Source organism: Myotis daubentonii, chromosome 2 (assembly GCF_963259705.1).
Source record: "Myotis daubentonii chromosome 2, mMyoDau2.1, whole genome shotgun sequence".
Taxonomy (NCBI): domain Eukaryota; kingdom Metazoa; phylum Chordata; class Mammalia; order Chiroptera; family Vespertilionidae; genus Myotis; species Myotis daubentonii.
The window spans coordinates 19,351,009-19,376,906 of NC_081841.1; the positions used below are offsets into that span (position 1 = coordinate 19,351,009).

General features: G+C 41.4%; 1 protein-coding gene across 1 annotated transcript in view; it reads right to left on the reverse strand.

Annotated features, from left to right (window-relative positions):
• CFAP54 (cilia and flagella associated protein 54) overlaps window positions 1-25,898 on the reverse strand; it is a 252,763-nt gene that overhangs the window by 217,645 nt on the left and 9,220 nt on the right. Inside the window, exons 2-8 of the mRNA XM_059681924.1 lie at window positions 24,875-24,980; window positions 21,947-22,090; window positions 17,710-17,881; window positions 10,957-11,015; window positions 4,406-4,549; window positions 2,892-3,005; window positions 2,674-2,775 (exon numbers count right to left, since the gene is read on the reverse strand). Coding sequence (XP_059537907.1) covers window positions 2,674-2,775; window positions 2,892-3,005; window positions 4,406-4,549; window positions 10,957-11,015; window positions 17,710-17,881; window positions 21,947-22,090; window positions 24,875-24,980 — 841 coding nt within the window. The remainder of the gene's footprint in view (window positions 1-2,673; window positions 2,776-2,891; window positions 3,006-4,405; window positions 4,550-10,956; window positions 11,016-17,709; window positions 17,882-21,946; window positions 22,091-24,874; window positions 24,981-25,898) is intronic.

Sequence of the window (25,898 nt, forward strand, 5' to 3'; positions counted from 1 at the left end):
AAAAAGATCTATAAAAAAGATTTAAAGTCAAAGTAATAAAAAATGGACTGTCAAGCATGACAAGCAAAATATTATCATCTATAAAAACAATGAGCCCTGGCTGGTTTGGCTCTGTGGATGGAGTGTCGGCCTGTGGACTCAAGGGTCCCAGGTTCGACTCCAGTCAAGGGCATGTACCTTGGTGTGGGCACATCCCCAGTGGGGGGTATGCAAGAGGCAGCTGATCGATGTTTCTCTCTCATCGATGTTTCTAACTCTCTATCCCTCTCCCCTCCTCTCTGTAAAAAATCAATAAAATATATTTTTTTAAAAAACAACGAGCTCATTCAAGTATATTTTAAAAATTAAAATCTCTAGTAGAAAGATAAGATTATCTTTCAAAGACTGAAAGATAATTCACCAAAAAAAGAAAACAAAGAGTAAACACAAATATGAGGAAAAGGTGAATCTGAAAAATAAAATTTTAAAAACCATTTTATAAAACTGAATTATAAAAAACTGATAATATCAAAATGGTAATAGCTTGTGGCAAAATTGGTACATGCAGGTTGTCATCCTGGAGAACTCCATTTTGGAAATTAATTTGGCAATATACATCAAGGAAGTCACAGTTCGATTCCTAGTCAGGGCACATGCCCAGATTGCAGGCTTGATCCTCAGTAGGGGGTATGCAGGAGGCAGCCAATCAATAATTCTCTCTCATTATCAATGCTCTTATCCCTCTCTCCCTCACCCTTCCTCTCTCTGAAATCAATTATTTTAAAGCAAATAAATAAGTAAATAAAGGCAGCAGCTAATATGTACTGAGGACCTACTTTGTGCCAGGAACATAACATTCTAAGGGCTTTATCTATATCTCATTTGATCACTACCATTATTTCCTCCATAATACTTATGATGAACTACAATTATTTTATTTGTTATGTAATTTCTCCGCTAGAATGTAAACTCTATCTAATTTACACAGCAGGTACTTTAAAACATATTTATTGAATGAATCACTAAAGTGTCAACGATTAGGAGTCTGAATTAGTAGTCCTTTAAAAGAATCCTTTGAAAGACAAAATGATTTACTGTGAGTTATTAACTGACTTACAAACTCAAAACTGTTTTATAAAATAAATGTAATGCATATTGAGATTACTTTCTCTTATAGGAAACACAATACAATTATTTTGTACACATAAAGCAGGACACATTATGCAAACTATGTCAAGGTAATATACTATGACTTTATAAAAAGGGCTATGTTGACTATTGTCTATAAAAAGTACCCACTAAACAATTATAATTTTTTCCTAAAAAGATATACCATCAGAACTTTCCATATAATAATGATCTTAAAGGAAACCAGGAATAAATGATTTTAATGTAATGTTATCTAGAATTTTAAACATTTTTCTTTGAAAATATATTTTATTTTTATACCAGGATGATTATAAATTGAGTCCTAATAATATGCTAATTAGTAACAGTCTTGCAGCTTTGAAAACTTAAATTTGGTTTGCTCAGAGGAAAAGAAAAATGCTATTGAGAAAAAAAAAGAATTATCCCCTGCTCTCTTACAAACACGATAGCATTACTACTTAACAATACCAGATGCAGGCAGTTCAGCAGCTCATCCATGAAATTATCATTTGGCAAGTTATCTACCCCCCACCCCCCTCCAATTATACATCACTGGTTGGTAAGGAATATTATTGAAAAGGCGATATGAAATATACTTCTGGGCTCAGTCATCAATATATCATGGTCAAGTAGCAATAGACAGCTACAATGTCCAAATAAAATCTGGATTTATATATTAATTTATTTAAAACTTTTAAAAAGGGAGAATCGCTCCTAAATGTTACAAGAAGAAATGACTTAAGAGAACAGCACTCACTGCAGTAGTGAGAAAGCACTGGATTAGAGACCTGGGTTCCAGTCCCAGTGCTGCCAGCAGCGGCCTCGTGACCGTGAGCCAGTAATTTACGTACTCTGAGGTTTATTTCCCCATCTGTAATAGACAGGGATTGAACCACATGCCTTCTAGAATCTCTTCCAGACCCTAAGATTCTACCACTCTCCTGTCAGAAGCTGCTCATCGTCCTCCCCCTCCCCGCCACGTTCAGTCCCTGCAAAGAAACACGCACAAGAGAATTTATGACCACCAGAACAGTCAGGGAAGCTTCAAATAAATACAGAACTGGCCTTAAGCAATCCTGAAATGCCAAAAGGCAAAGGGGAAGACAGTGGGAGAAGGAAAAAGGCAGGAGGGAGAAAAGGCAGAGGACCCCACAGGCATAACTAGGTCCCAGGCCCCTCCTGTGATAGCCCTTAGCGCTGTTGGCCAAATACGCTTGTGGCTGGAAGGGGGGCCGTGTGACAAGGTTTGATATGTGAAAAGCAGAAACTGCTGTCAGTTCCACTCTGAGGCCTGTGAGTCTGAATCTCTCCCGGGATCTTCTTCAGCCTCTTGCCCTTTAAAGTCACAAACCTGGGACTGTGCAAAGGTACAAAAGCTTTGAGAAAGGGGTGAAGTGACGTCGTGCCCACACTGGGAAGGCATTCTTCTCTTTATTTGCCATTGGTACAGAGAATACTAGTAAGGTGCAGGGCTTAAGATACAGAGGTATATGACACAAATACGCCACAAAAAGAGACTGAAAAAGAAAAGACATTCTTACTTACAGTTTGTACTTCCTTTAAGTTAACTCTTACTTTGGGTCTAAAGAAACTTTTGTTTTTTCTTCTCGATTCAAATACTGCTCTTTTGAAGATCATCACTGCCATCTGCCTCAAAGAGAAGAATCATGTGTGAAGTAACAGTGGGATGCAACCACTAATATAAAGTATCTCATCAACTGCAGAGTGCAGTAAATTTCTTTTATTTCGTGAAATTTTGATACCTTTATCGTGGCCTCCCTGTAATATCTCTTGGATGCTTCTGGTGGTTGTGAGGAGCCCATTAATTCCAGTTGCCTTAATTCATCAATTTTAGCTAAACCACGCCGAGCAAATGTCTATATGTAATTAAAATAAATTTAATTCACAATTAATAAGAGAGTAGTGATTAAAAATATCTCAAGACATTTGATAAAAATGTATCAAGTGTATGTTCCATTCTCCCATACATTGGACTTAGTTGGTGAATTAAACTCTAGGCTATACGAACTCTCTATAACACAGTAGCTATCCAGTCTGTCATTTCCTATAAGCACCACTAAATTATGTAGATCTAAAGTTAATAAACTGTCAGATATGCTCACTTTATGAAATAATAAATTTTAAAAATAAGGAAAGTAAAATTCTGATATAGGTATTTTCAGTACCTTCCTAATACAAAATAATACTGAATGTAAAAAAAAAAGAAAACTAAATAGGGGAGGAGGCAAATTGCATAGAAGAATACAATGAGGAAGGAAAGATAATGGAAATCTTATTCAGAAGAGCAGCAAAGAAGGTGGAAGTGAATCTATATATATAAAAAGCCAGCGACCATAACGGCTATAACGACCATAATGACTGGTCACTATGATGCCTACTGTGGCCAACCGGGCCGATCGGGGGGTGGGGCCAGCCAGCCTGCCCCTGATCAGACTCTCACACCCTAATCAAGAGCCAAGAGCGGGCTGCCAGCCAAATGTCTCCTCCCTTCCCCTAGCCGGCCTACCCCCGATTGCACTACCCCATCCCAATAGGGGGCAGGGATGGCCAGCCAACCTCCTTCAGCCCCTCCCCCTGGCTGGCCACACCCCCAATGGGCCCCCACCACCCTGATTGGCCCGAAGCCACTCCCCCTGCCAGCCCCGCCCCAGATCGATCCCCCAACCCATCAGGGGCAAGGCCTGCTGGCCAACCACCCATGGCCCCTTCCCCAGGCCGCTAGACCCCGATCGGAACCCCCCACCCCATTTGGGGGTAGAGTCAGCCGGCCCACCACCCACAGCCCCTCCCCATGGCTAGCCCTGCCCCCAATCAAAACCCCAACCCCAATGGGGGATGGGGTCCGCTGGCCAATCGCCCACAGCCCCTTCCCCCAGCTGGCCTGGCCCTGATTGGGCCCTGATCGGGGCAGGCTGTCCGGCCAACCTCCTGTCATCTCCTCCTCCCGACAGGCCCAGCCCTGATCCACCCCAATTGGGGCTGGGCCGGCTGGACCCCACCTGTGCACAAATTCGTGCACTGGGCCTCTAGCAGAAAATAAAGGAGAGAGAAGAAAGTAGAGCAAAGAGATAACAGAATGGAGAAGCCAAGCAAATTCCTGCAAATTAAGCCTGGGACTTTTGTCTTTGCTTCATTTCAATTTTGGGGGTTTTGTTTGTTTGTGTCTGTTTCAATCTTGCCAGACTTCTAAAGAAGAAAATGCTGCTTACGTCATATTCTAAAATATTGAAATCCTCTAAATTAAAAAGTAGCATACCTCTCCATGGATAGCAGCTTGGCAGTCATAGTAGCACTGGCAGACCGCAGTGTAAAGAGTAGCTCTCCATGTCAAGTACCTGATGGACAGGAGTGGGACCGAGGACTCCATACACACACTGGCCCACAGGAGATACTCTAAGGCCTTAGAAAGAAAGGGTATAATTGAATAAATTTTCATGTTAAGCCAATAATTGTTATTTTTATTTGATCTAATCGAATTATACGTTCTGAAACAAGTTGCTGCTGAATACTCACACCAAAAATAATGAGTCAAGAAAACACAAGCATTTAAAAAGTAAGAGAATAATTTAAAGAACGCAAAACTTCAAGTTAACCATCTTAGAATGTCTTCCTTCTTAGCTCCTAAAGTCCAGCTCATTTTTATTAATATGTATCAAATGTCAACAATAGTACAGGAACTACCTCCAACAATAAAATTTTTATTACCTGGTCTGGAACCAATGTATTATTTTGAAAATAAACTGGTATAGCAGGATAGGGAAAATGAAAAAGGTTTACAGTCTGAAGCCTGTGATACTTAGTAGAAACAGTTGAAGATTAGAATTAAATAGATCTGGGGTTCAGGCCCAAATTTATCACCTAGTAGCTGTGTCATTTTACATCTCCAGACCTCAACTTTCTCATCTTTAAAATGGGTATTTTGGCACATCACCACAGTTTTGTTATGGAGGAGACAATATACATGGCATGCTAGGATGGTATTTGGCACACTCCATAAATAACGCCTATTTCCAGTATAATTATTCCCAAGGTATAATGTGAAATAAAATTATGGGGAAAGGGTCATCATTGCTATTTGTCTGTCTGTAGGAATATATGGAAGAACCTCTTGTGCTATTGTACCTGAGTGACTTTTCCCCACAAATCTATTGATAATTATTTTTTAACATGTCCTTCCCATAAACCCTATCCTGGGAAACACTATTTGACTACATGTATTCTGCAGTTAACTTTTTCAGTCTTTTTCCTTTCCTCAAAAATGTTCTAGCCCTAGCTGGTTCGGCTCAATGGATAGAGTGTCGATCTGCGGACTGAAGGGTCCTGGGTTCGATTCCAGTCCAGGCACATGCCTGGGTTGCAGGCTTGATCCCCAGTAGGCAGCATGCAGGAGTCAGCCAATCAACAAGTCTCTCTCATCATTGATGTTTCTATCTCTCTCTCCCTCTCCTTTCCTCTCTGAAATCAATAAAATAAATAAAAATATTCCAAAAGCTCAAAGGGTAATTAGATTATATAGCCTTTCATTTGATTGAATACAAGAATAAATTTGGTCTGTATTCCACATATTCTTATAAAAAAGTATTATTGGGATGAAAATAAGAACCTGGGAGCTAAATATCTCAGAATATTAAATTCTAAATTATATCCATGGGAATATCAGCCTTAACCAAGCGGGTCCTCATACATCTTCCTGGGCTATTGGATATACCCTCACTTGTCTCCCTGGTCTCACCATCATCCTTCTTATAAGCCCCTTCCTTATACATCTTCCTTACCTCCACCATAGTTATCTCTTTAATATGCATACTGGGTTGTGCCACTTTTGTGCTTGGAACACTTCAATTGTTCTCTATTGAGTATAGGATAAAGTACAGGCCTCTTGCAGGGCATGCAAAGACAATTCCTGCCTTCCTCCACACCCCGTTTACTCTTGACCTTGCATCATATACTTAAAGCTGGTCCAAAATGCTTTCCATTCCACAAAACACACCTCAGCGACCCAAATACATGTGTCTTTGTTCACTCTGTTCTCTTCTTCACCTGCCCTGTAAGGCTGAAACTCTACCTCCACTGCTAGCAATGTTACCTTGGACAATTCACTTACACTCCATGTGCCTCAGGTTCCTCATCCATATTGGTATAACAGTAATTAGGATTGTCTGAATATCTAATAAATTACTATACACTAAATGCTTAGGACATAGTAAACGTGTTAGCTTTGGTAATGACAATGAAGACAGAGGAGGAGGAAGGGGAACAGGAGAAGTTGGAGAAACAGGAGGAACAGAAGCAGAAGGAAGAGGAAATGAAATTAATTCACTTGTATTAATTTTAAAAGTTGATGAGTCTAAAGTAGGACTGTTATCTTCATAGAAAAAACAAACTTTGAAAAACCAAATTAAAATTTTAAAATAAAGTGTTCTTCTTTTAAAAACCTAAATACATATTATCAAAAGAAAATTAAGAGAAATAATAAAACTAAAAAGGAAATTGAAAACTATTTTAAATGCTTACATCACAACCAGGGAGATCCAAATTGAAACAATGAAACCCCATTTGTTTTTAACTGTTAATGTCGTTTTGGTAAAAGCATGGGCCAAAACACTGTTGGTGGAAGAGGTATTGTTGTTTTGGCAATGTTTCTATATTAAAAAGTTTAAGATATCAAAAATAAAATAAAAATGGAGAAGCCCAGCTAGTGTGGCTCAGTGGTTGAGCGTTGATCTATGAACCAGGAGGTCATGGTTCCATTCTGGTCCGGGCACATGCCTGGATTGTGGGTTTGATCCCCAGTGTGGGGCATGCAGGAGGCAGCCAATCAATGATTCTCTCTCATCATTGATGTTTCTATCTCTCTCTCCCTCTCCCTTCCTCTCTGAAATCAATTTTAAAAAACTTTTAAAAAACAATTTTAAAAAAGAAGAAAAACGGGGAGGGGGAGGAGGAGGAGGAGGAGGAGGAGGAGGAAGAGAAGGAGGAGGAGGAGGAGGAGGAACAGGAGGAACAGGAGGGGGAGGAGGAGAGAAAGAGGAGGAGGAGGAGGAAGAGAAGGAGGAAGAGGAGGAAGAGGAGGAGGAGGAGGAGGAGGAGGAGGAGGAGGAGGAGGAGGAGGAGAGGGAGGAGAGGGAGGAGAGGGAGGAGGGGGCAGGAGCAGAGAAGGAAAAAGAAGAAAAACCAAATCCCAGGAAGATACACACACCATTAATCAGTTCAGCCACAGGAGGGCACTGCAGCACCATTTATATCAGCCTTTGAGGGAACAACACTGAGCATTTCAAAGTTGGATTTGAAGTTTATGTAATGGAATGTGGAATAATTTGACAATTATTGTTCAAGCCAATAACTTTATAAATGAAACATAAATCAACATTTTCTTAGAATGAATAGATTCTACTATATTCTTTAATGCTTGCTGAGTATTATACTACAGTTTAAAATGCCTTAGAAGAAATTACAAATTATACCATAAATGAAAGCAAAGTTGTAATATATATCTTTGGGAAAAAAGATTTCAGAAATCTGCCCTCCCTCAAAAGGGTAGATAGATTTCATTCGACTGAATACAAGCTTAAGCTTGGTAACTTCCCTCAACACAAAAGTATTTTCCATCCGGGAAGAACCCCTATCCAGTCTTGGTCTCCAGGGTGTCTTCAAGAATACAGTGGGAGGTCAAAACATACCAACCCCTCCCATTTGCTTCTCTATTTGAGTAAGTGAGCCAAAATAGGATGGGTCGTGAGGGATGAAATTTGGTCTAATGGTATTGAGAGGCAGTGCAATGAGGCATTCGCTCTGGCCTCGGCTACTCTTAACTAGATGTTCGACATTGAGCAAATTAACCTTTCTGAACCTTCGCTTCATCTATAAGATGAAAGCAATAACAGTACCTTTCTCAAATTTTTGCTATACGGATAATATTAGGAAGTGAGATAATATATGGAAGTGCTTAGAAGCCTACCTAATAAATGGTAGGCATTAATTCCACAAATGATGATGGTGATGATGATGGCGATGGTGATGATGACAGTGCCAACCTCATAAGACTTAAGGCTATAAATGAGTGTTATTATGTACACAAAGCTTTTCACCTAATACCTAACACATAGTAGGGATTCAATAATAACAAATGGTAGCAATGATGCCTGGATCTTACAGTGATAGGGGTTTATATTTCTCTGGGGTTACACCAACAAAAGCCTGAGGCTATCATGTTTATTTCTTCTTTTGTCTCAAGCTATAATAGAGTTGAACTCTAAAACAGCTACAGAATCAGGGTCCCTCAGGCTGGAGAAGGCACAGATGTGGTTGGTTCCCTGCTACTCCCTACCTCCCCCGCCACGGAATAAACTCACCAGCTGAAGGTTTAGAAATTTCTGGGTGAAAATTTTTAATTTCCTTGGAACTTATTATATTGAAAAAACTGAATGAATTTTATCCCAACCTTCAAATGCCAACTGTGCAACCATCCACCACTCCAAAATTCTTGCACACACAGCTCCTTCCCCCCGCTCTTCCCCGCCTCACTCCCATCCCACAAGGCTGGGACCACAGAACTATTCTCCTTCGGCCCTTATTTTGTCAGAAAGAAATTCAAGTTCTATGAAGGGGAGAAGAGATGTCTTAGGTAGAGTTTAATAAGAAATTATTTTAAAACGACTATCATATTAAAATTCTCTCGGCATTAACAAGTACAAACACGAACAGTTAAATTTTGGCACAGACATCTCTGCCCTTCAAAGAGCTGGCAGACAAATGCTGTAGCAACCAAACTATGGTGGTTCTGTGAAGCAGTATTTGTTGCTACAGCAAGGGCAACAGGAATATGCAAGTTCTTTTCAGGAAATCAGCTGGAACTAAATGTAGAATCACTGGAATAGTCTCTAGCCAAATTTCCATTATGCATGGGATAGTCTCCCCTCATTTTAATTCGCACTCAAAAGAGCTGGCACTGTCTTGTGCAAATCACTGTCAGCAATAGAGCTTTTAAACTCGAGGAACAAAACAGAGAGCGATTTCAAAATTGTTTTCCATTAAGCATGCAAATATCCTTCCTTCCATTTTAAGTGTTATTGACTTTTAAGATACTTGGTTATGTTTGGAGAAAATTACAAAAAAAAAGGTATCTATCCTCAGTGTTAGAACATTCAGGGTAAGGTTTTGCATGTGATAAAAAATAAAATAGTAATGTTCCAAATGCCATTTGAATATGGACTCAACATAAGTATATTCTCCCTTCTTGGCCTACATCCTAATGCAGTGATGGCGAACCTATCACTCGCGTGTCAGAGGTGACACGCGAACTCATTTTTTTGGTTGATTTTTCTTTGTTAAATGGCATTTAAATATATAAAATAAATACCAAAAATATAAATCTTTGTTTTACTATGGCTGCAAAGATCAAAAAATTTCTATATGTGACACGGCACCAGAGTTAAGTTAGGGTTTTTCAAAATGCTGACACGCCAAGCTCAAAAGGTTCGCCATCACTGTCCTAATGACTGAACAATGAATACAGGGAATAAATAGGTCTCCTAAAGACAAAAGTGCTACCAACATTGTAGGGAAATCAATAGAAACCTCAAGTTAAACCTACCAGTGAAGACTGGTGAGTAGGAATCTATACTAATAAAAGGGTAATATGGTAATTAGACCAGACATCTTCCGGACACCTTCTGGACATCCTTCCGGACAAAGGCATAGTAGCAGGGGCCAAGGCAGAGGCAGTTAGGGGCAATCAGGCCAGCTGTGGGGAGCAGTTAGGGGGCAGTCAGGCCAGCAGGGGGGAACGGTTAGGGGGCGATCAGGCCAGCAGAGGAGGGCGGTTAGGGGGCGATCAGGCCAGCAGAGGAGGGCGGTTAGGGGGCGATCAGGCTGGCAAGCAGAAGCAGTTGGGGGCAATCAGGTGGGCAGGCAGAGGCGGTTAGGGGTGATCAGGCCAGCAGGGGAGCTGTTAGGGGCATTAGGCAGGCAGGCAGAAGCAGTTAGGGGAAATCAGGTGGGCAGGCAGAGGTGGTTAGGGGTGATTGGGCAGACAGGCAGGTGAGCAGTTAGGAGCCAGCAGTCACAGATTGCGAGAGGGATGTCCGACTGCTAGTTTAGGCCAAATCCCATTTAGGAGAGGGTGCAGGCTGGGCTGAGGGGTCCCCACCCCCATCCATAAATTTCATGCACCGGGCCTCTAGTCTTATTATAAAATGAAGTTTCCTTACCCTTGGGTTATGACTGAAACAGAGTGAAGATGTTCTTTAACCCTAATACACTAACATTCATTCATTTATTCATTCACTAACTAGCATGTGGGCCATAAGTCAAGTGCAACCTCTTCAAGCAAAATGAAATCCAAGCTCCACAACACAATATAAATAGGGTAACCGTAGTTTATCATTCAAATCAGGACACGTTTAAGAGCAAAAGCAAGCATTATTAATAATTACTCCAGGACTACAGATATAAACCAGAACTGTCCTGAGCAACCAAGAATGGATGATCACCCCACCTAGAGATATAGTTACCAGGTGGATGTTCAGTGTCAAGTTGACAACTTTGGCTAATCTGAGAGACCAAGGGACAGCAGAGAATATCTATCAATTTTAAGAATGCTTTTCTTTCATTAATACTCTATTATCTGCAATTTTACCTATGATCATATTAAAGTAAAACTAAAAATAGTAAATCTATAATACATATTCACTAAATTTTGCTATTATATAATTCACTAAATTTTCTTTGTTTAATGTTCAATACTAACAAAAGTCTTACAAAAAATAGGAAATATAGGAGAAGATATTTTGTCAGTAAATTGCATACCTTGGAAGACTGACCAATAACCATCAGTTTTCTGCAAATGGTGTAAATGTAAACAGTACCTAAATGGAGGAAAAACTCGTTAGCATGGTTTATAGTCAAATTATGAAAATTGTATATGCTAATTCCTGTGGCTTAAGTCTGTAGTTCTAAAAATAAGCAATCTCATGAGAAAGTTGGATAATGGTTAGAGAGTTATAGTCATTATAACTTGTTTTGTATCCAAATCATTAAAAGAACTAATATGACCATCCTTTAAATAGGCTGACACAGGAATCTTTAGCCTCATTATAAAAGCAGTGTATGTTTTGAAATATACTGAACAAAAGAATATTTTAGTAGCATAATTTATGTACCCCGTGGTTTTAGTAATTCATATTAAATGTTATTGATCCCCATGGTTTCCTTATGGTTGAAAAACTGAATATTTATTTCCAAATAAGATTAAAATATATATTTAATCAGCATGGCATAATACTCAACATGGAAGGAAACTCATAATAATTTTAAAATCATAACACATAATAGGTTGCATTATATTCATTCTCACTCTCATATAATATTTATCCTATTATTAAGGTATGGCCTTTGAGCACTCTAATAAAAAGAGCATTTTCAACTCCTATTTAACATCATTCAAGTATGCTTTTTTTTTATCAGATCATTAATTAAATGAGGACAGATGGCTGCTCACAGGGTTGAGGGGAGGGGGAAAGCATATATCTCTATATAAACAAGGACATTATCATGCTATAAACATAACCAAAGGTGGCAACATGCTTTAAAAAGGCATGTAATTATACTACAAGTGGTCTACATATGTCCTATAAAATATCGGATCTAAAATTCATAGCCATCAAAATTCAACAATTATGAATCCCATGTTCACATTTAAACTTTAAGCATCTGCTCCAAGACACACATCGCTTCATTAAAACATGCCTGTAAGCATGATAAATATTAATTACATAAATCAGTGACAAAAATATTGAATAAAATCTTAAACATATATGTACAGCACCATACACATCAGTCCTCAACATTCCAGGACTCAGCATTCTTACTGTGACTGCTCCCAGAACACCGAGCTATTTATTTCATGTGAGGTCCACCTGGGAAGAAACCATTTGGCTAGTAACAGCTCAAGTCCAACATTCTTTTTAAAAAAAAGTATGTTTTGATTGATTTTTAGAGAGAGAGGAAGGGAGAAGGAGAGATAGAAACATCGATGAGAGAGAAACATCATCAATCAGTTGCCTCCTGCACACACCCTCACTGGGGATTAATTTATGCAACCCAGGCATATGCCCTGATCAGGAATCGAACCCACCACCTCTTGGTTCCTGGGTCGGATGCTCAACCACTGAGCCATGCCGGCCGGGCAAGCCCAGCATTCTTATCTCAACTTGGTTTAGTCCACCTCTGTTCTTAATCTTAAAAATTAAACTATATAACTGTGTTTCTTTGTGTGTTTTTAAAAAAAAAAAAAAAAAGTCACCAAGGAAGGACATGCACAGGAAACGCATGCCTCTCCACAAAACATGTGATTCAGGTGGAAGCTAGGAGCCTGTATAAACAAGTTAGTGACAGGAACTGGGGAATTTCAGGAGGCCTCAGGAAACTGCCCTCAAGAATGACAAGGACCCTCTGTATTTCAAAAATGTGCCTTTAACCTTGGCAGCCCTTGAGCATCCTGACTAGAACTGATCGCTTCTTAGATGGTTCAGGATCTTGGTGTGGCTCACACATTCCCACTGCAGAAGCGTGATGGAGCGAGAGCTGGTGTAGAAAGGAACATAGGCTGCTGATTCTTTACACCCTCAGGATATCTCTGGAAGTTTGTTTTGTTTTGGTTTTGACCAAATCCCTAATATGAATTTTTTTGTCTTGTCATGTGATTCCTTTTCATCAAAGATGGCCATCACCAAAATAATCTATTTGAGGTTTAAATTAGTTGGGTTCAGGTTGAGAAGTAAGGTGTTATAGAATACTCATACACCCAGTTGAATTTTATGGAAGAACCAACATTGGTTACATATCTTAAGAAACCAAGGGTGTCTATACATATAATAACCGGTTTAAAATAAAGAGAATGAGTGTTCAGTTTTAACTGGAAAAATTAAATGTATTTTGACAAATTGATTAATCAATTTATTGTTTACTAGAGGCCCGGTGCACAAAAATTTGTGCACTTTGGGGGGAGGGGGGGTACCTCAGCCTGGCCTGTGCCCTCTCGCAGTCTGGGACCCCTCGGGAGATAACGACCTGCTGGCTTAGGCCTGCTCCCGGGTGGCAGAGGGCAGGCCCAATCCCTAGGTGCAGCCCCAGGTCGGGCTCAGAGCAGGGCCGATTGGGGAGTTGGGGTGCCGCCCCCTGTCATGCACAGAGCAGGGCGGATCGGAGGTTGCGATGCCACCCTCAGTCATGCTCAGGGTAGGGCCAATTGAGGGGTTGGGGCACCGCCCCCTGTCACACTCAAGGCAGGGTCGATGGGGAGGTTGCGGCGCCACCCCCTGTCACCCACAGAGCAGGGCCCATTAGGGGGGTTGGTGCTCCTTACCCTGTCACACAGAGCAGGGTCAATCAGGGGGTTGGGGAGCTCCCCCCTATCATGCACAGAGCAGGGCCCATCAGGGGGGTTGGGGCGCCACCCTCTATCACCCACAGAGCAGGGCCAATCAGGGGGTTGGGGCGCCGCCACTCTCACACTCAGGGCAGGGCCGATGGGGAGGTTATGGCTCTACCCCATCACACACAGAGCAGAGCCCGTGGGGGGGGGGTGGAGGTTGGGGTGCTGCCCTCTATCACCCACAGAGCAGGGCCGATCAGGAGGTTGGGGCGCTGCCACTCTCACACTCAGGGCAGGGCCGATGGGGAGGTTATGGCTCTACCCTGTCACACACAGAGCAGGGCCCGTGGTGGTGGTGAGGGGGCGGGGGGGGGTTGGGGCGCCGCACCCTGTCACACACAGAGCCGCAGGGCGATCAGGAGGTTGGGGAGCTCCCCCTTATCAGGCACAGAGCAGGGCTTATCAGGGGGTTGGGGCACCTTCCCCTGTCATGAACAGAGCAGGGTAGATAGGGAGGTTGTGGCCCCGCCCCGTCACACACAGAGCCACAGGGCGATCAGGGGGTTTGGGCGCTGCCCCGTCACGCTGATCCCGATGCCGGGAGGCCTCTCAGCTCTGCTGATCCTGGTGCTGGGAGGCATATTACCCTTTTACTACATAGGATAGAGGCCTGGTGCATGGGGGGGGGGGGGGGCTGGCTGGTTTGCCCTGAAGGGTGTCCTGGATCAGGGTGGGGGTCCCCACTGGGGTGCCTGGCCAGCCTGGGTGAGAGGATGATGGCTATTTGCAGCTGGTCACACACCCTTCAGGGTGGGGGTCCCCACTGGGGTGCTGGCCAGTCTGGGTGAGGGGCTGAGGGCTGTTTTCAGGCTGGTGGGAGACGGAAGCTCCCAACTGCTCCTTTTTTTCTTTTTCTTTTTTATTCTGGGCCAGCTTTAGCTCTGAGGGTCCAGCTCTTAGGCCTCCGCTGCTGAAAATAGGTATCTGGTTTGTTTCGGTTCTATAATCGAAACAATTTATAACTCCAGCTCTGAGATCCCAGCTCGCTGAAAGCAGGTTTCTGGGGTTTTGTTTAGCTTCTATATTTGTTAAAATGTTTCAAACTGCAGGCTCAGAGGCCTGCAAGGCAGGCAGGGAACGTTGGTTTCCTCTGTCACTAAAGCAAGCAAGCCTCATGTTAGTTTCAAGCTGCCTGGCTGCCGGCCGCCATCTTGGCTGGCAGTTAATTTGCATATCGCCCTGATTAGCCAATGGGAAGGGTAGCGGTCTTACGCTAATTACCATGTTTCTCTTTTATTAGATAGGATTACTTAAAATCCAAAGTATTAAAACTACAGAATCTTTGCATTTGTTAATCCTCTAGTTAGAATGCCTTTTCCCCAAATATTCAGATGTTGCATTCAGGTCTTTGCTCACATATCATCTCACTGAGCCTTCCCTGACCATTCTAATTCAAATTGCAGCCTAACCCAGCCGGTGTGGCTCAATGGTTGAGCGTTGACCCCTGAACCAGGAGGTCAGTGTTGGAGTCCTAATCAGGACACATGCCTGGGTTTCAGGCTCAATCCCCAGTAGGGGGCGAGCGGGAGGCAGCCAATCAATGTTTCTCTCTCATCATTGATGTTTCTTTCTCCTCTTCTCCTTTCCTCTCTCTGAAATCAATTTTTTTAAAAGTTAAAATTGCATCCTAGCCCCAGCCCAGGTCTGGCTCTCCCTATCTCTTCCTCAGCTTTACTTTTCTCCATAGCACAATCTGCCATGACCACTTTGTTTTGTTTGTTTATTGTCTCCCTGAAGCAGAATGTAACCATGAGAACAGGGTTTTCATCTGTTGCCCACTCTTGTGTCCCTAGTACCTAGAACAATGCCTGGCAATAAGTTTTGGATGAATTCATTAAAACAGGGACTGGAGTTAGTAAAAAGCTATGATATTTCCCTCCACCCAGCAATCCCATTCCTGGGCATAGATCCCAGATAACTCTCACACAGGTCTATAAAAGGACATGTACAAGGATTCATTGCAGAATTATGTGTGTAGCTATAGAGGTAGGGAAAACCAGGTTCTGTACTTAGGAATCTATGGATATCAAGAATACAAGTCTGTAAATAGAGTCAATGAACTAGATCTATACACAGGAACCTGGCTAGTCTAAAACCATAATATTGAGCAGAAAAAATATTTAAGAAAAAGGATAAAATCTAGAGCACGATACCACCAGTGTAAAGAAAAGGCACACACAGCCCACTGGTGTGGCTCAGCATAGACCTATGAACCAGGAAGTCACTGTTCAATTCCCAGTCAGGGCACATGCCCAGATTGCAGGTTTGATCCCCAGTAGGGGGCATGCAGGAGGCGGCCGATGGGTGATTCTCTCTCATCATTGATATTTCTCTCTCTCTCTCTCCCTCTCCCTTTCTCTCTGAAATCAATAAAAACATATTTTTTTTAAAAAGGAAAGAAAAAGCACACACCAATAAAAGGATGTAGAAGATACAGAAATCATTTACTTTTTTTCCCCCCCGAAGAATACTGGAATATATTGGTGTGTGCTCTTAAAAGGACAGCACCCAGGGACTATATCATTTCACCACTAAAGCAAGGCCTGAATGCAACACCCAAACCATGGGCCTGTCATGCTTCCTGAGCACAGAACATCTGCTCCTGCTCAGTCCCTGCCAAGACCTATGACCAACTGAGGTGGAGAGATGGCAGCAGCTACTCTGGGGAACAGGTCCTCTTGAGGATGATCAAGTACAAAAGCTTGACAATTACTGAATTTAAAACTTACTTCCAAAGTCAGCCTCATCTCTGGCAGCAAATGTAATTTTCAATCAAATTGTCAAAAAATTATTTGGGGAGAGTGAAGAAGGGAAAGGCTAGGAAATGTATTTCAATTGCCACAGATGAGCTAAAATCCAATATGTTTTCTTTCAAGTTAGTTTTCCCTGCTCTTATGCACAGAGAACACACTGTATTATTTTCCCTTTGAGAATATGTTATTCACAGAACAACAGCAAATGACTCATTGCAACTTTTAATTGTAACTTTAAAAAGAAATTAAATTTAAATTGTAACTCTTTAAAGAGAAAAAAAATAAATGCTGCTTTAATATAGATAGATAGATGATGATAGATAGATAGATAGATAGATAGATAGATAGATAGATAGATAGATAGATAGATATACTAGAGGCCCGGTGCACAAAATTCATGCACAGGTAGGGTCCCTAGGCCTGGCTGGCAATCAGGGCCAATTGGGACCTTCCAGCTGCCAGCCGGGGCCTTCCTTCTGCAGCTACTGGCTGCCAGCCTGGGCCTTCCTTCATTCCATGACCACCCCCTGGTGGTCAGCGCATGTCATAGTGAGCCATCGAACTCCTGGTCTCCTGGTCGAACTCCAGAGGGGACAATTTGCATATTAGGCGTGTGTGTGTGTGTGTGTGTGTGGATTCCAGAAAGAGAGAGGAAGGAAAAGGGAGAGAAAAACATCAATGAGAAAGAATAATCAATTGGCTGCTTCCTGCACACCTCCTCCTGAGAATCTAGCCCACAGCCCAGGCATGTGTCCTAATGGAGAGTTGAACCTTTGACCTCTCCGTACATAGAACAATTCTCAACCAACTGAGCCACCCCGGCCAGGACAATGCTACATTTTGATAGATGATATTTCATGAGATATATATATATATATAATGTATATATGTATATAAATATACAGTATATATATGCATATAAATTACAGTATATATGTATATAAATATACTTTACACACACATATATACATACCAAAGCTCATTACTCAAAACCAAGTTGGAGAAGAAGGTTGATATGTAGGAAGCCACAGTCACTGCCCAAAGTATTTGAGGAGGGGACCAATAAATGGATGATGCTTAGAACCAATCTAACCTGCAGTGGTTCTTTGATTCTTCTCCACTTATATTTATTTACTAACTCTGGGCCCTGCTTTCTATATACCTGAAACTGATCATCCCCACAGACATGCTTTGTAAGTTCCTGCATATGAGGACAAACTAAAATGTAATAACAGTGTAAACAATAAAAAAAACAAGCATGCTACTATGAAATAATTCTATTTCAAATCACGAAGTAATCAAGTTAACGTCAAACTTGGCATTCACGAAACTTTCTGAAAAACATGATGGAAAATAAAGTACATTAGCATATACCATTGAAGATGATCCAGCAGAGGTGCTCCTGTGGCAAGGCCACCTGCATGGTGAGTCTTAAGGAGGACAAGATATTCAGACACTGGATCACAGACTCTTTATTCTGCATGTTCAAATCACTGTTACAGACCAGCTGGTAGCTGCAAATATTTCTTCCATTTAAAGCATGAAACTGAAATGCATGGGAAAATATAAATGTGAATATAAATAAAGTTTATGCAACTTAGAAAAGCTTTCCTTAAAACATACAAAAACTAAAATGGAAACAATTGTGCTTAATTAATTTAATAGATTAGTATAGTGCTATCGACTGAATGTATCCCCCCAAATTCTTATGTTGAAATCTATCCCCAATGTGATGGTGTTAGAAGGTGGGGTTTGGGGAGGTAATCAGGTCATGAGAGTAGAGCCCTCATAAATGGGAGGAGTGCCTTTCTAAAAGAGACACCGGAGTGCTCCCTCTTGCCTTCTGCCGTCTGAGGACACAGCGAGAACCAGACAGCAGGCTCTCACCAGACAACCACATTTTCTAGCACCCTGAGCTAAGCCATCCCTGCCTCCATAAAGTGAGAAATAAACTGTTGTTTAAGCCATCAGTCTATGAATTGTTATAATATCCCTAACAAAATAAGACATAAAAAAATAGGTTTCTTCGAAGCATCCATTTAATTAAGACTATTACCTTTCCTTAATCAAAAAAAAATTTCAAAAGCAAAAGAAAGTACAAAATCCTATCTCCAAGAATATGGAATTGAATCGTTTTTTGGAAACTCACCAAATGGCATTTTAACGTATCAATTCAGGTATAAATATTACCATGTACACATTGATTTGGCCAATGTTTAGGGACCACCTCAATTAGCCACACTCTGCTAAGCAACAGTGACTCAAAGTTGAGGAAGACGTGCTCCCTGTTCTTGGCAAAAAGAAGAGAATTTCAGGGACAAGCAATGTTAGGAATGCTTAAGGTAGTTTCAATGGTCACTGGATTGAAAGACTTTTGAAAGGTTAAGTAAGAAGGTTTAAGATAAAGAGATTAGGTTATAGAGGTGGTTCCTAGTCCGAACATGAAGAGTGTTCCAAGCCATTCCAAGGAATATGGACTTTAGCCAAAGGGCAAAGTCAAAGGGCAGAGGAGTAGAACAATTTGATTTACACTTTAGAAATTAATTATGACAAAAGTGTGGAAGATGGAAAGCAGAGGGAAGGGCACAAAGCTACATGCAGGGAGGCTGGGAGAGATCAGAGGCATCTGAGATAGTCCAGACATACCAGGGCCCTGAAATGGGGAAAGATTTAAGTCTTGTCTGAGTCAATGGGATTCAGCGGCCAATAATATGCAGGAGATAAGGGAGGAGATGTCTGCAGTGATTTCCTGCATGGGTGACTGGCTGGAGGCAATTATGGAGGAAAGATGATGAGTTCAGCTTGGGATATGTCAAGTTGAGATGTCTAAGACACAACTGGATAGATGTGGAGTTCTGAAGGGAGTACTGAAGAGCCCTGTTAAAGCTATGGGGGTGGACCCTCTTAGTAATACCAATGGGCCTTTCTACCATATGTATTTCCTGCTTGGATACATGTACACTATTTCTAGCCACCATGTAGCTGGTATCACAGAAGATATTCATTGAATGAGAGTTGGAATGATCATTATCTTCTAAGTCAGTTTTTCTCAACCTTCTGGCCCTTTAAATATAGTTCCTCATGTTGTGACCCAACCATAAAATTATTTTCATTGCTACTTCATAACTGTAATGTTGCTACTGTTATGAATTGTAATGTAAATATCTGATATGCAGGATGGCCTTAGGCGACTCCTGTGAAAGGGTCGTTGGACTGCCAAAGGGGTCGCGACCCACAGGTTGAGCACCGCTGTTAAGTGCTCTCTCTCTTTTACAAACAGATAATGATGCCTAACAGTTTTTGAGTGTTGGGCCCTATTCCAAGTCTTTTGTTATCTCAGCAACCTCAAAACAACACTAGGAGGTAGGTCATATTATTTCCATTTTTACAGATGAGGAAACTGAGGCACAAAGAAATCGCAAGGTCCCATCATTAGGCAGTGGCACAGCAGCTCTTTGAACCCAGGCAGTGTGGCTCCAGAGACCAAATCCATATAATCTCTGCCATAATGCCTTCCTGCAGTACATACAAAGGGAATAATTAAATATTACATACATGATTATGAATGTTCACACAAAACTTTGCTGTTAATAGTTTGACAGTGAATTGTTCATTATTACTGATTCATCTGTGATCTTTATGCATTTAAAACACAAGATCTATTTCTCTAACAAAACTTCTCAAGACCTCTAGTTCTGTGTTGGTAGGTTCCTACTGGTCTAAATTTTCTATCTTACTTATTTTATTTTTTTATACATATTTGTTAAGAAATGCAGCATGCCAGTATCATACCAGAACCTCAAATTAAGCATGCAAAAAAACACAAGTTCTTGCCCGGCCAGCATGACTCAGTGGTTGAACATCAACCTATGAACCAGGAGGTCACAGTTGGATTCCTAGTCAGGTCATATGCCTGGGTTGTGGGCTCAATCCCCAGTGTGGGGCGTGCAGGAGCAGCCAGCCGATCAATGATTCTCTCTTATCATTGATGTTTCTCTCTCCCTCTCCCTTCCTCTCTGAAATAAAAATATATTTAAAAAACAAACAAGCCGAAACCGGTTTGGCTCAGTGGATAGAGCGTCGGCCTGCGGACTGAAAGGTCCCAGGTTCGATTCCGGTCAAGGGCATGTACCTGGGTTGCGGGCACATCCCCAGTGGGAGATGTGCAGGAGGCAGCTGATCGATGTTTCTCTCTCATCGATGTTTCTAACTCTCTATCTCTCTCCCTTCCTCTCTGTAAAAAATCAATAAAATATATAAAAAAAAACAAACACAAATTCCTCATACCTATTTGCACCCATCACAACGGTCCTGCTGGCAAACTCTTACATTGTCTTCATTGCTTTATCTTCTGTCTCCAGTCTTTTACCTTCTAATCTATTCTATGCATGGCTTTTACTAATTCTAACTATATCATTTCATCTCTTCATCCAGTCAATAAAACTTTATTGAGGATCTATTATATTTTGTAACATTATTATTAAAAAATAATCAAATGAAAATGTAGCTGGTAACAATAAGTGATACAAAAAAATAAATAAATAATGCAGGGAGTGCATGAGACCTGAAGGAAGTAAAGGACAAGCCGCACAGATATCTAAGATACAAGCTTTGTAGACAGTGGAGCTCACCAGCACACTGGCACTAAGCCAGGGAGAAGAGGTGAAAGCAGGCTAATGCAATATTGAGAGAAAGAGAAAGAGAAAGAGAGAGAGAGAGAGAGAGAGAGAGAGAGAGAGAGAGAGAGAGAGAGAGCGCTAGACCAGAGTGGGATAGGAGGGGCCTTAAAAGTCCAAAGTTCTACGCTTTTCATTCAGTACTCTCCCCAATGGGGTGCCAACTTATATTGCCCTGTATTCCCATTCATGCACCTATTATATAGCCAAACATACTTTCAGATTTTCTGCTTATTAAACCACATATGTTTCCAAGGCCTTGAATGATCAAGTTTGGAATAATAGCTTTGGAGTAAGACTGATTAGGGTTCAAACACCAACTCTGTCCATTGCTTTAAGTGGACTGGTTTCTTAGTCTCTAAGAAGCCTCAGTTTCCTCATCTGTAAAAAAGGCATAATAGTACCCTACTTTTGAGACTAAAATGAGGCTGAAAGATGACAATTCATATACTGCATATAGAAGAGCCTAGCACATGGTAACCGTTCAACCAGTGAATCAATGGTAACAATTAACATAATACTGGTATGCCAAAAATAAAGCATAAAATTCTATATCAGAAGATCTGTGTTTAATCTCCAGAGCCAATAGTTAGGCTCTGTGCTTAGCTTTCTTTTTCTCTTTTATAAAATAATAATAGTATCTAACACAGTTTGTAAACTGAAAGTATCCTACAAATATTAGTTATTATAAGTTATTATAATGACAACTGTCTGCTGGATGAATGAGTGATTATAGTGATACAATCTCCAAAGCATCTTTGCAAAGTCTAATAAGTATACGTTCTTATCTAGCACTGAAAACATTTATTAAGCAACTTGTAGCACACAAGTAAATGCTATGCTAAGCACAGGAAAGACATTTAGCAGCTCTCAACAAAAGGATATATTGCATAGCTAATCATAACTTGTAGCTACTTTAGCTGCTTTCATCTTACTGTATTTGCAGCAGTTGGGTCTCCAATACCGTTTGGAAAAAAGACAGTTTTGAATTGTTGTATATCTGCTATATTCTCATCAAAGCTGATACTGAACTGCTGAAGATATCTTCCATAGCACTGTAAAAGGGCCAATTTATACTCCTAAAATGAAAAGAGCACTTGATGAAAATTTTAAAATATAATTTTTCTTATTAAAATCTGTATAAATATTAAAATTATATTCAGTAGTTATTAAATTATATAGTTACTAATATAAGGTACTATTTATATTATTGTTAATAATATCCATCTTGATTATTACCACTATTACTACCACCATTACACTATTACTACCATTATCACTATCATTTCCAAACACATGTGATAGGCACTGTGCTAGGCAATTCATGTGCATTATTTCATTTAACTCTCCTCACAACAAGCCGATTGTGAGATAAGACCATCGCAACTTTAAAGATGAGAATATCCCCAAATTCAATATCACCATGATGGTAATCCACCCACTCAGTCAGAGAGGGAGATGAGGGTGTTACTAGCCTGGCTTCTCTGATATCTCCTAAGCTCCAAAAAAGAAGGAAATAAAAAGATGGAGAGGGGAGAGGAGGGCGAAAAAGAGAGAATGAGGAAGAAGGGAATGAGGGAGAGAGACAGCGAAAGAAAGAAGGAAGGAAGGAGAGATAAAGAGAAGGAAGGAAATGGAAAAGGGATGAGGGGAGGGAGAAGGGGAGAGAAAGGAAAGGTGAGAGAAAGACAAAGGGAGGGGAAAGAGAGGAAGGAGAGAAAAACACAGATGAGCTGGCCCAATCTCCCTTTGATCTGTCAACAGTCTCTGAAGCTGCAATAGCCCAAGCCAAAAAGTCTGAGCTATTGTTAGTTATGATTCTGTTAGGTCTAAGTCATGCTTATATTCCCATTATAATGTCCTATGCCTCATTTCTGTAGCCCACAAGGCACAGTTGATCTGGAGAGTTTCAGAGCAGTGGGTGTGAGTAGGGCCCTGAAATATGTGTCTGTTGCAACCCGTACTCAGCTTCCTCCCCTGGAACTGTGTGTCAGGACAAACAACTGCCTTTCAAGTTGCGCAGCCCCCTGGGAGGCATCCACAGTCAAGTGCTGTTTTGTTTCTATTTCTATTGACTTGTTTGTTACTGGTCACTAATTAATTCTGGTTCTTTTCTGTTCTAACTTGATTCCTATAATGAATTCAAATCTAGGTTCAAAACAAAAGTCTTCCAACAAAATGATCTTTACTGTAACTAAAATAAAGAGATTCTAGAACCAAAGTAACCAGTCAAGTTCATTTTCAGGATTACAAATATATTCTTTATCAGCCCACTTTTCCATCAGTGAAAAGTATTTAAAACATTTTCTTTGTTCCTTCAAGCAAATTTTAAAATATCCTATCTAGACCTCTCTATCTGAAATATTCTGAATCCTTAGTTACTACCCATCATCCACTTGCTTTATCAACTTCTAACATGCTCCTTCCTCCTCCCTCCACCAATATCCTCTCCACCCACCTGGATATTTCTCAAACAACCCCCAACAGTGCTGTGTATCACCAGCTCCTTCTATTGAGGAGAAGCATAAAAATGGAGAGGGAACAATCTTTTAATTCTTGTCAAAACTGTTATTCCACTTGACATAAATACAGCTTACAAGTTGGAACACATCATTTTATTTTTCCTATAGCAGCGGTTCTCAACCTGTGGGTCGTGACCCCTTTGGCGGTCGAACGACCCTTTCACAGGGGTCGCCTAAGACCATCCTGCATATCAGATGTTTACATTACAATTCATAACAGTAGCAACATTACAGTTATGAAGTAGCAGCGAAAATAATTTTATGGTTGGGTCACAACATGAGGAACTGTATTTAAAGGGCCTGAAGGTTGAGAACCACTGTCCTATAGTTTTCCAAACTGTATTTTCAAGTTTCTAAGAACCATGGTCCAGTTGCATGGAGCTAAGGTGATTCTCTCATTTTGACAGCAGAAAATAGATCTTCGTTCTTCATTATGAAAGTTCCTTTTTATCTTATCCTCTATTTGATAAACTTCCCTCCTAAATCAAAGGATTCAAGTCCAGAAAATAGAAATATAGGAAGAAGATGACGCTGAGAAACTAAAGATTGAGAAGACACTATATACAGCCAATGTCTGGCCTAAAGTCACTTTGGATAAAATAAATCTTGGTCCAAGGATCCTAGATGAGCCAAAAACTCATATTTAACTTGGAGTAATTGGGGCCTATGCCAGAACTGAAGGGAAAACTTACATTATCATTCACTAAAAAGTCAGTGACGGTGTGTGTGGTCTTAGCAAGTCCATGAGTCCACAGCAATCTAAGACCTGGGCACTGATGTGTAACTAGAAATAGGGGCAAACTCCCATTTGGAATACAATACTGAGCAAGAAACAGGGCATGTATGGAATGACTGCTATATTTACATTCAGCAGAACATTAACAAGGAATTGAAAGTCATTCGAACAGGCACTGGGACACAGGCAACACAACAGCAAGGCCAGAAGCCATGAGAGTTGCATGCTGGGTAAGGCCAACCATGTGAAAAACAACAGGAAGTGGTGTCTGGGCTCCTTTGTATACTGTAGGAACATGATGACTCAGCATTTCCTGTTGGGCGCCTAACCACACCCTGTTAGCTAGGGCCTCTGCTCCTAGCCATCCCCAGACAGCTGTCTTTCTGTTCAGGAACATCTCACCTCTGGAAAAATCTCAACTACAAAATTAAAAAACAAACACTCTTTTGGTTACTGTGCCTCATTAAAATTTTATGAATTCATTTATTTTTTTCTAAACAGCAACAATAATCAAATCATGTAAAATAGGAATGCTATCAACCAAACAATAATATAATTAGCCAAATGAGTATCATTTAGGCTCTCTTTACTCCGGAGGCACTTACTTTCATTTCGCAGAGGCTATCTCCAACCTTCAGAAGCTTTTCATTGTAATAGGCAGTGGGCAGCCGGGGTGCGTATTTGGTCCAGATATTAAACAAGGACATAGCACTGTAAAAACCACAAAATAAAATGATATCATCACAGTAGGAAAGCTCAATTAATTAGCAAGCAATCTTTAAAAACTTATCTGGTGCTAAGTCTTTCCAATGTGCCCTTTTTTTTGATGTCTAATCTCTCTCTCTCTCTCTCTCTCTCTCTCGCTCTCTCTCTCTCTCTCTCTCTCTCTCTCTCTATATATATATATATATATATATATATATATATATATGTAATAGAGGCCCGGTGCACAAAAATTTGTGCACTCGGGGGGGAGGGGGGGTCCCTCAGCCCAGCCTGTGCCCTCTCGAAAGGTGGGACCCCTCGGGAGATAACAACCTGCTGGCTTAGGCCTGCTCCCGAGTGGCAGAGGGCAGGCCCAATCCCTAGGTGCAGCCCCTGGTCAGGCTCAGAGCAGGGCCTATTGAGGAGTTGGGGCGCCACCCCCTGTCATGCACAGAGCAGGGCGATTGGGAGGTTGCGATGCCACCCTCAGTCATGCTCAGGGTGGGGCCGATTGGGGCGTTGGGGCACCGTCCCCTGTCACACTCAAGGCAGGGTCGATGGGGAGGTTGCGGTGCCACCCCCTGTCACACACAGAGCAGGGCCAATCAGGGGGTTGGGGCGCCGCACCCTGTCACACACAGAGCTGCAGGGCGATCAGGGGATTGGGGAGCTCCCCCCTATCAGGCACAGAGCAGGGCCGATCAGGGGGTTGGGGCACCTTCCCCTGTCACGAACAGAGCAGGGTGGATAGGGAGGTTGTGGCCCCGCCCCCTGTCACACACAGAGCCACATGGTGATCAGGGGGTTTGGGCGCTGCCCCCTGTCACGCTGATCCCAGTGCTGGGAGGCCTCGTGGTTCCGCTGATCCCGGTGCTGGGAGGCATATTACTCTTTTACTATATAGGGTAGAGGCCTGGTGCATGG